The following is an 11,879-nucleotide window of genomic DNA, read 5'->3' as shown; positions in this document are numbered from 1 at the left end:
TGACGATAATAGTAATACTAATTTTGGAGGTGTTTTGAGAAAAGGAAAAAATGAACAATTTAAAAACGAATGTGGGATAAGTTGCACAGCTTATATTTTGCATATCGCAAAGCAATCAAGTGCTGATATAACAGAATTAACACCTATTGATGTAATCGTAATGAACAATATTTTAAATTTGTATACTGCAGTTTGCATGGAATGAACAATTTGAAAGAGTTTTGTGGCTATGTAAATATTGAATATAACAATTTTTTCAAGAGTGTACAAATCATTAGCTATCGCCTATCATTGATGACAGCCATTAATTTTATGGTTACCCTAAATTAGGTGCAGTTGATAATACATTAATACTTAAGCGCGTCATAATACTGCAGTTTTACAACCATTATTTTTATGGTCACCCTCACTAATTGCAGTTAGTCGTAGACGATAATGTTTAAGCCCGTCATAATACTGCAATTTTTATTTAGCGAATAATCTGAAATGGGATTTTGCAGGTCAACCACGGCGACTGAAGAGCGTTACACGAGTGTGCAAAAATGTGCACACATGTCATCATGATATTATTGATATTATTATTTATTATTAATAAAAGTGTAGGTTTGTGCGTCTTATTATAAATATCACGTGATAATCGTTATGGATATAAACAAGATTACAAGAATACCTACAAAACTTTATACAAAAAACAATGACTAAAACATATTATTATTTATTTATTTATAATAATATAATATATATACCTATTTTAATAAGAATCACTTTTGAAATTTTTTACTTTTAACTCCTCCCCCCCCCAAGTACCAACTAGATTCAATTTCCTTTTCAAAGAGGGTCTGAAGTCAAAAATCAAAGCACTATTGTTTATTACTATTCCAAAACGCGATGACAGACACAAAAATAAAAAAATAAAATAAATAAAAAAGCAATCATTGTAAAATCAATAAATTCATCACTCCGTTCAGAATCTAAAATTACAAATAATCAGGAATAATTATGCACGTAAATATTAAATATTAAAAGGTTGTTTTGGGCGGAATCAACTAGTTTTGACCATAGCTATAGATTGTCTATTGATAGTTTAAAAAACAACCGAGTGATTTTTCAATTGAATAGATATTATCTATCGAATTTATTTCATTATTTGATAGTTTTCAATTTTAAAATGTTCATTCTTTAAGCCTAAACAATTAAATGGATTATAATTTATAGATCATAACATTCATAGCAGGAACAATTTTGTCGAGTGCCTAACGGCCTAACTATAACGTCTTTGAGGCGAATACGTGATTATTATTTCTTCAAATATTGGAACGAAGATGTTTAACACCAAAAACGCATAAAACTTTTATTTAAATTCGGTATTTTTTTTACTGTAAGATTTAATAGTAAACATTAATATTACAGTTTGCACGTTTGACTACTCCCTTCCCCATACCATTGGGGTGGTTTTTTGCACCAAATATAGTATTTTGTTCGTTTATATTTTAATACGGTATATTTTATACTACTTAAAAACCTCGAATAGTCGAATCGTGATTCAAATTAATCATAGATAAATAATACTTTATATCAGCATTAACACCGTTCAATAAGTTGATGCCTCAAAATGTCAAATGTATGTTCGATCAATTGTCCATTATTATTGATTGTGTATATTTTAACAAAATTATTCTACTAATGTAGCTTATTATTATAACAATAGTCAATAGATATAATTTAAAACTATCGGGTATAGTCATAGTTCGATAGTTTTTACTGTATTTAGTGTTTTTACTCGATAGTGCACGTCGCTACTCACTATATATAGACTATAACCACGCAGCACGCACTCACACTATTGCACTACTTTTTAAACCGTTGCGTAGGTACCGTGTCAAATACTCAAACGAATCTCATTAACTTAAGAGGACGTAGAACCCGCATGTATTGTCTGTCTCCATCTTATACATGTGCGACATACCAAATTTTCGTTCACTATTTTGAATTTTCAATATTGTGCTGTTAGTTTTGATATTATAGAGTAAACTGACCTATTATAAAATTTAAAGGTAAGATAATTATCCAAGGCCCCACGTAGCGTTTTATTTATATTATTATTTTTAAGTAAACTATGATAATTTTAAAATGTACAGTTTTAAAAATATCATAACTTATACTTAAAAATAATATTAAAATTATAAATCTCATAATATAATGAATTATTTTTATGATTTTTTATTTTAGTTTATATTAATATACCTAGACATTTTAATTCAAATGTATTATTTTAAGTTTTGGAGCACATAATTTTCATTTTAGGGTTATTTTTACGGTGTATTTATCTGGGGAATCAATAATAACAAAAAATTGTAATCAGACCTTTCTCGAATCTTAATAATATATTATTGTCTCATTAATTATGTACATAAATCATTGCATTTCGAGAGCTTAATCAATGGCCAATGAGTAAAATAAATAAAACTAGCCAGATATGGGAAGCTATATAGGAGCGGGGATTTAATGCTGAACAAGCTGCATGATCTTCGTACAGGAATAGGATGTAACTATGTAAGAGACTAATATAGTAATTCAGTTGTGCGTACCGAGTATACCTACATGTTTAGGACGTTTAGGTATGTAGGTATGTATATAAATGTCCTTATAGTATTCTTTACCTTCTGTGTTTTTTCATAATATGATACATGAAATATATATAATTTGTACATAATATTATATTATTATTATTATTTTTTTTTTTTATTATTATTATAGTTTATGTGACGATATGTGTATTGGCATATATTAAAAAACGTTTTAGTCTTTAGACCACTATTGCATTGTGTGTTGTTTATTGCAAGCACGTATCCAGATTCCAAGATCAATTTTCGTTGGGGGGGGAGAGGGGTTAAAATATTTTTAATACATGAACTAAATAACTAAAAAGTGTGTAGTTAGTTTTTGTTATATTATAAATATATACCTATACTTTAAAAATTTCGGTTGGGGGGAGGTTGAACCCCTAACCTCCCCCACCGTATAAGGGTATGGTTTATTGTTGGTACTTGGTACTTTTATAGTCACACAATTCATCATTTATTTATCTATATAATAATAAAAATATTATAATATATAGGTAACCTCAATCCATATAGTAATCAACTGTATTAGTGTATAATGGAATATGTATATAACTATATAGGTACACAGGTATTCTATAAAGTATATAGGTGTAAATGTGTAATCATAGAATACAGAATAGTATAGTAAAAATAATTATAAGGGCATAATTAGTAATTACGATCCATGGACTACGATACGGGTTCAAACACCTCTACCACGGTTTTTTGCCCGTGACCTCGGCACGATGACGTCGTCTATGTATAATCAAACAGGTTACCGAAAATATAATCATTCATTTTTTAGTTATAAAATAGAAGCCGGTGATAAGGAAAAGATTAGGGCAAGGTAGATATATCCACCTTGTATTAGTGTTGCCGAGGAGTGATATCGCGAATACATTTTTCTTTGGTTTTAATTTAAAAGATAAGTTTTCAAGGTAAAGGTAGCTAATGTCTATGATTAGATTGTCGCATTTAGAATTACGTAAGAACAATGTAATAATAATAAAATTACAATCATTTTTGTTTTGCAGTTATCTACAATAAATTAAACATAAATCATGCAGACATTAGATCATCTAGATGCTAGAATTAAGTCCCAAGTCATAATAGTCATTTAAATATATTATATTACAACAGAAAACGACTAACTTGTGAACTGTGAAGACATAAACAGATACCAAGTCTCCGACACAAATACACAATATTAATAGAAACTTGTTAAGCTTAAATTACCCACTGATTTATTTAAATCAAATTATACTATTAAATCGATTATATAACCAATTATCTTTAATACTTGGAAAAGTATTTAATATAAGTACATTCTTTCAGAATGTAAATAAAAATATTTCTCATAATATTATATATATAGGCATATAGCTCATTGTTATCGATGGATTTTTTTTGCTCACGCCACTCGAACGACCTATAACAACTAACAAGCTCCCAAATACATATTGTGTAAAAATTAATCTACAGATTATTACAAAAAAAAAAAATATATTTTTGAATGTTATACGTAAGATATATGGATGTTCAGAAACTATTTAAAAAAACAATATAGGTAGTTGTAGTAGATTTTATCGTTTAATTAAGTGAAAATATTATTATGACACATCTCAATAAATTAAAATTGCCATTTTATATACAATAATGGATTCGTGTTTTCAGAATAATCTATGTTATTTATAGGACCATAAGCTCTATACTTATATACTTATACAATATCTAAAGGAGGTTGTAGGTAATTAAAGATATGGACAGACCATGGCTAAATAAACACTTTATGGATGAGAGGTTCATATCATAATGAATATTTATATATTATTAATTATTAATGCTTTTAGGTTTCTCTTTCTAGCAAGTTGTATTTTCCTGGGCGGCTGGGCCTCAGGGACACTAATAGTAAGGGTCTATAAGGAAAATTTCTAATTAAGTACACACAATCATCACCCCTAGGTTTTTTTAAAACAATTAAAATAAATATAAATCTTATCTATAAATTATGAATCAAATCATTATTAATATTATTATAATTCATCATTTTCCATTTCCATTTGTTTGATTACAATAGTTTTTGACATAGGCGCAAATAGGGGGGGGCGCTTAGGGGGTATTAGCACCCTCAAATACTTTTTTTATAATATTACAATCAATAGCTATTCAACGCTATGCCCGGAAAATGTAGAGCTTAAGTACCCTCAGTTTTTATATTGAAATTGCGCCTATGGTTTTTGAGCATGGCCTATGTAAGGCTGGAGCTAAACAGTATACATACACGGTGTATTCGTCGTGTTTCGTACGCCGCATTTTCAGACTTTCCGTCATAACTCATCCTAATTTAAAACAATATGACATTTAGAGTTTGGGTTTTTATTAGTTCGACAGTTCGGCTTTCTTCAGCTAAAACTCCATTCCACTGGCGTTTTCCACCGTGGACGGAAACGTGACGTGACGTATAACATCCGCTGTACCTATATATTCGATATAAAACAATAAAATATGAATTCGACGGATAACGCCGTGTATAGGTCCAGCCTATAATTTTAAGTGCAAGTATACGATCAAAGCCAACACATGGATCTTTAGTACAAACTCGAGTAAAAATAACTTTTCAGAAAGTCGCAGTAAATTGTACACGTTTTATAGTTAAAGTATATATGTATGTTATTTTAGTTAAATTACTTTAAGGATAGGTACACAGTACACACTATCATAATTCATAGAAAGCAACAACTAAACAGTTTTTGTTCCTAGTGTTCCTACTGAAAAGTTAGAAAAACTGAGATTGGCCGTGATGGCGTGATGGTTCTTAAAAAAAAATGTGACTACCACGATGAGGGCATGAGGTCCATGACAAAAGACGAAATTATAAGTCGTACCTAGTGCAAACTGGCAACTGCGCATGTGAAATATATAAAAATATTTTATATATACGTATATAATTTTCAGAACCACGTTCGTAAGATTTGGTTGGTAGCACCGTTTGAGTGTGGTACGGCTGTAGTGTTGCGCACGCGCACAAACGTTTGTTCGCGGAAATACGTCATCGATCGTCCGATAGAATTGTATAGAGTCGACGATCGAACTTCGTTCTTTCTTTCGTTAACAGGCGTCGACGTAACACTATATCTATCGTCGAAACGAATTTTGGTCAATCCTAACCTTCAGTCTCAACGACAATTCAACGTCGTCACACTTTTAACACATTATCTAGTATATTGTAAGTATCGAACGTGTGGTTTCCTAAACGTTCACTTTTAATTTAATTAATATGCGATTACATTTAATTTAGTTTAATTTATAATGTTTGCTCAAGGATTGAGAGTCGTCAGGTCCGCCATATTGAATCCGCTACACATCAAATCTTTATCGAATCGTCAACAGTTGCTTACAGAAAAAATAACCATAATGTAAGTATATAACCATATATTATCGTCGGTGTGTAGGTTATTATTATTATGGAACAAGAAATTAGATACTATCTTTAACGCGCTCTTATTCGCGTGTAATGTAAGGTTAGATGATGTGGAAACAATGTGGTTCAAGTTGTTGTCTTGTTTATCAAATAAATATTGGTTTACTATTTTGGTATTATCAAATTAATTAACCCGTAGTTTCTTGTAATCTACGAAGCCCTTTAGTTACGATCAACCGGTCAGTAATGTGGCCTTGAAATAAATTCACAATATCGAATTTGTTAGGTTAGGACTTGCTTAACCTAAATTATTATGAAGCTAATGAACGTTGACTTAGTTAAGTCGTGATTAAATTTCTTGATCTTTTTTCTAATAAATTTATTGATTTATCGTTTTCGACTTCGGGTGTATTGTAATTAAAGCAATATTATGCGCTTTCTACAGTTGTTACATAAAACGTGTTATTGTGCTGCTCTCTGGTGCTAAGACCATTGAGTCTATTAAGTAAATTTACTTACAACTAAATCAATAGAGTTTGGGTTGGTTTTAGTTCACACTTGTACAAATTACATTTATTGGGAGTTTTTAAATAAATTAAATTAAATACTAATATCTAATTTTACTTATTATTCATTAACTGTTTTCAATAAATTTCAATAAACCTTAATATTGTGCTTGTTATTTTTCAAGTTGAATATTTTATTTAATTCTTAACTTATTTTAATAATTTAAAAGGATTTTTGTTTAAAAAAAATTAAGTATTACCTTATATTATATAGTTGCATATTGAACAAAAATTAATGGGGCAATAATATGTATTATCCAAAACCAATTTTGTTGTATCTACATCTATAATTAAATTTGAATATAATACAAAATTTAAGTATTAATTTTTTTTTCTCTAAAATAATTGTGTTAACCTATATCAATATAAACAAAATAATATTAATTAATATTTTAACCCGTCGTTAATTATGTTAATTTTATAACACTGTTAAATTTTAAAGGAAACGCTCGCCTATTAAAATACACATGTGAGCGTAAAATATAAATACCATGGTACTGACAAATGTCAATATTAAACTGCTATAGTATAATATATTATATAATAAAATAACAAGAAAATTAAAACTGTATAATTATAAAAATATGGTAAAGCGATCAGTGACGAGCGAGTAAAATGCTAACTATACGGCATAATTACATATATGGCAACATTGGACTTGAATAATGTTAGTTTATATTATAAATAAATACTAAAAAAAAAATTCTGTATTCATTTTCGTAAATAACTCGGTGAAGCATTTATATAATATTATCATAATTAAATAATATTTAAACCAGTGGTTCTTAATAGCAATTGTGTGAGCAAAATTCTCTTAGCGTCACCACTGACTGGTTAATAGAAATTATTTCAGTTCAAATTTAATTAGTGATGTTATATTTCATTTGGTTATTTTATACAGTTAAAAATCAAAATATTTTTAATAATTGGTATACCTTGATTTAGCCTCTAACTACTTAACATTTAATAATATTTTCTTATAATTTAAATTAGGTCTTATGCAAGAAATGGTACAGGTGGAGGAAGAAGTAATGGTTCTTATGGAGGCCAAAGATCATCATATGGTGGTGGCGGCGGCGGTGGCCGTGGTGGAATGGGTGGTGCCAAGAAAAACCCTGGTGCCAATTTACAAGCCCCCAACTGGGACCGTGTCCAACTAAGACCATTTAAGAAAGAGTTTTATGTTCCTCATCCAACTATTGAAAGAAGGTAAGACCTTGATATAATTTTGAAATTTCAAACGTTATTATATGTATTTTAATTTGTATAGATCTTATGAAGAAGTTGACAAATACAGAACTGGAAAGGATATTACTGTAATGAGCTCAGACAGGAGCCCTGTTCCATATCCAATTCAACATTTTAAAGAAGCAAATTTTCCCGACTACGTTATGACAGTTATACGGTAAGATAAATTAGTAATTTCTTCTCTTGCATTTCTACTTTAATTTAAATTGAATTATAATAAAACAATTTCATTGGTTAATAATATTTTTATGATTATAGCAATGAAGGTTTTACTGAACCTACTCCTATTCAAGCACAAGGTTGGCCTATTGCAATGAGTGGAAAAGATATGGTTGGAGTAGCCCAAACTGGTTCTGGAAAAACTCTGGGTGTAAGTATTGTCCTATTTTGGTATATATTATTAAAAGTTCAATATTTAAGATATCTATGACATTTTAAATTTAAATACTTTTTTAGTATACATTGCCTGCTGTAGTACACATAAATAATCAAGAGCCATTGAAAAAGGGTGATGGCCCTATTGCTTTAGTTTTGGCTCCAACTAGAGAGTTAGCCCAGCAAATACAAAAAGTTGCTGGATTATTCAATCAGTCCACATATTTACGGTCAACATGTATTTATGGTGGTGCTCCAAAATCACATCAGGTATAAATTATTACACTTGACATGAGGTAATAAATTGATAACATCTAAATGTTCAATTTATTTATACTTATTATTTCTCTAATCAGTTGTTCTGTTTTTGTTCTTTGCAGGCCGCCATTTGAAATTCGGTTTTGCAGAAACGGTTTTTTTATTACATAATGAAATAATAACGTAACCTTAATAACGCACAGTGTTTTTGGACCATGACTAATAATAATTATATAAGTCGTGTTCATGCATTTGGAGGCGCTGCAAACCGAATTTAAACAATTAATGTATTAATTGGCGGCCATATATTTTTCGGTTCAACGTGTAACCGATACATTTTCTTCCTAAGAACTCTCATCCTAGATTTTTTTCCTTAAGACACCGGAAAATAATATCGTCAGCATGTTACTTCTCGCAGCACTGAAAAAACAGTAAGTTAAAGCTCATCAGTTTTGAACGAAGAGTTTTCAGTGCCCAGCGATGAATGCATTATGAAACTGTTACTTCCTTACTTAATCATCATTTAAATTTATAACTTTATTTATTGCCTTTACTAAATTGTGAATTGAATTCATAGGCTAGAGATTTAATGAATGGTGTTGAGATTGTTATTGCTACACCAGGTCGTCTATTAGATTTCTTAGAATCTCGTGCTACCAATTTGCAACGTTGCACCTATTTAGTATTGGATGAAGCTGACCGTATGCTTGACATGGGTTTTGAACCTCAAATTAGAAAAATCATTCAACAAATTCGTGTAAGTTATTTACATACTTAATGTTTTGTTTTCAAATATCCTTCAAGTGTATCTATTATTTGTAGCCTGACAGACAAGTTTTGATGTGGTCAGCCACATGGCCTAAAGAAGTTCAAAAGTTAGCCAATGATTTCTTGAGTGATTACATTCAATTGAATGTTGGTTCCTTGACTTTATCTGCCAATCACAATATTTTACAAAATGTGGACGTGTGTCAAGAACATGAAAAAGAAGACAAATTAATGGATCTATTGCAAGACATTGCTAATATGGAAGAAAATAAAACTATTATTTTTGCAGAAACCAAGCGCAAGGTTGATACAATCACACGTAAAATAACTAATATGGGGTAAGTAAACAAAGAATTTCTGTGCTATTTAACATAATTTAAATAATAAGGCTAAATTATGTGATGATATTTTTTTTTAAAACATACACCTGTGTTGTTTAATTTGTCCTCTAAGAAGATCTGAATTTTAGCCTTTATTTTTATTTATTTTGTTATAAAATTACATTTATTCTCTGCAAGCTACATGATGATTCTACTTTAAAAACATTCTTTGTGTTGTTTTATTGTCCTCTAAGAAGATCTGACTTGTTTAGTTATTACTTATTAGTTATTACACTTATAATTGATATCTATACTCATTTGCTTACGTTTTAAATAATTTTTGCATGATGATCCACTTCTTTAAACATACTTTGTGTTGTTTTGTCTGTCCTCTAAGAAGATCTGATTATAGGTATAAGAAATATTTATTAAAATAAATAAATTGGTGATAATTTGCTTCATTGGCAATATTGAGTTCAGATTTATTTTTTAGTATAATCTTGTCATTTGATTTGCGTGTTTTACATTAGTCACAGCTATATTTTTAATGTGAAGTACTGTTTACTTATTTTAATTTAATAATTTTAGGGCAAGAGCTGTTGGAATTCATGGAGACAAATCACAATCTGAGCGTGACCATGTATTGAAACGTAAGTTCTATTTAAACTATTTAATTCATTATATTAATGTTCAATTAATTTTTTAGAATTCAGAAATGGAAGAGCTAATATTTTGGTTGCTACTGATGTTGCTGCCAGAGGTTTAGGTAATTATTTTGCTAATACTAATGCATGTTTGAACATGTTATTAAGACATATAATTTATTTTCAGATGTCGACGATGTTAAATTTGTTATCAATTTTGATTACCCCAACAATTCAGAAGATTATATTCACAGAATAGGCCGAACTGGGCGGTCATCTCAAAAAGGTACCTCATATGCATTCTTTACCCATTCCAATAGTAAGCAAGCCAAAGACCTCGTGGCTGTTCTTACTGAAGCCAACCAACGTATTGACCCCAAATTAGCTGCCATGGCTGCACGTTCTTTCCGTAAGTTTATACTCATTCTCTTCTTTTGTTTTGATAAATAAAACATAATTTTTATTATTATTTTAGCGAGTGGTGGTAACAAATGGTACGGCGGCGGTGGTGGTGGAAACAGATCTTGGGGAGGTGGAAGACCAGCCCACAGAAAATTTTAAGTGTAAACAGTATTCAGTGTGTATTTAAATGATCAATTTGTGTCAAACTTGACTTCTGGTTGGATATGATTCTGTTTGATTTGTGTTGTAAAGTATGATTGTTCATTCCTCCTTATTCCATCCGTACGGTTTCAAAATTGTATTTTAGAGATTTGACGTTGGGATTAACTAATATTAAATGAGTTTTCTATTCATTTTTTTTTTATTATTTCAATCCTTAGCTAAGAAACTTATGTTTTTTGGTGTTTCATTAGTTATAGAAATAATATAGTATTTCTAATTTAAGTATAAAAATAATTTATAGGGATTACATACATAACTCATAATTAGGTTTCTTACTTTTATAAATTAAAATTTCTATAGAATAGTAATTTAAAATCTTAGATGAAATTAATAATTGTACTTAGCTTAGCTTAAGCACTAAGCTTTTCATCAATATTTTTTTTTATTAATTTAAATTTTAATCATTGTTTATATTGATTAATTTTACATTGTAAGTGGAATTTTCAACAGTAAATAATATTGTATATGTTAAATAAGTACTAGTGTCTAACATAGATTATATTATTCTAAACCGTTATTTAATTGCATTTAATAAACTCGTATCCCAAAATTGATTACTTGCTGTAATATTAGTAAATCAATTTTTGTTCATTTATGGTAAATATATTTTAATAAAATATATTTTAATTATTTGTACAAAATTGTTTTATTCTACTATTAGCATTATCTATGTTGATCTTTATGGATGCAGTATGTAATTTTCTAACTAAGGTATTGGTGTTGTTGACTGTCCAATTGATTTTTACCTAATTCTATTATTTGTGTATATTTTTGTAATTAAAAGACATCTGGTTTTCTATCTAGTACCATGAATCTCATGTTGTCTCTCTCGTTACTTACTATTTGACAAATATCCCTACAAAAAACAAACTATAGATTTAGTACTAGGTCTTATATGTATGACTTACGGGAAATTCAGCTTCTCAACAGAAAGTCTCCATACTCGTTGGATTTATGTTCCATAAAAGGATAGTTTTAAACAAAATCCAGGCAGTGAAACTTAATATGATTCAACGAATTTAAAAACTATTGAGTAATTGACTTCGGGATTT

The 11,879-nt window shown here is 29.3% G+C and overlaps 1 protein-coding gene across 2 annotated transcripts; it reads left to right on the top strand.

The window, feature by feature from the left end:
* Nucleotides 1–5,668: 5,668 nt before the first annotated feature.
* On the top strand, nucleotides 5,669–10,958 carry LOC132919646 (ATP-dependent RNA helicase p62-like). 2 transcript variants are annotated; one of them, XM_060981402.1, is made up of 12 exons: nucleotides 5,669–5,829; nucleotides 5,926–6,019; nucleotides 7,584–7,799; nucleotides 7,861–7,995; nucleotides 8,097–8,208; nucleotides 8,295–8,483; nucleotides 9,049–9,228; nucleotides 9,294–9,577; nucleotides 10,148–10,209; nucleotides 10,266–10,325; nucleotides 10,391–10,612; nucleotides 10,679–10,958. In XM_060981402.1, coding segments are annotated over exons 2-12 (1,548 nt in total). In that variant the 5' UTR covers nucleotides 5,669–5,829; nucleotides 5,926–6,017; the 3' UTR covers nucleotides 10,765–10,958. The 2 variants fall into 2 exon arrangements, with proteins under 2 accessions (XP_060837385.1, XP_060837384.1); XM_060981401.1 differs by having other exon boundaries at nucleotides 5,680–5,829; nucleotides 5,902–6,019.
* Nucleotides 10,959–11,879: the final 921 nt, after the last annotated feature.

This window comes from Rhopalosiphum padi, chromosome 2, assembly GCF_020882245.1.
Source record: "Rhopalosiphum padi isolate XX-2018 chromosome 2, ASM2088224v1, whole genome shotgun sequence".
In the NCBI taxonomy this organism is placed as follows: domain Eukaryota; kingdom Metazoa; phylum Arthropoda; class Insecta; order Hemiptera; family Aphididae; genus Rhopalosiphum; species Rhopalosiphum padi.
The sequence above is the reverse complement of the archived record's forward strand: the minus strand, read 5'-3'. Positions and strand labels throughout refer to the sequence as shown.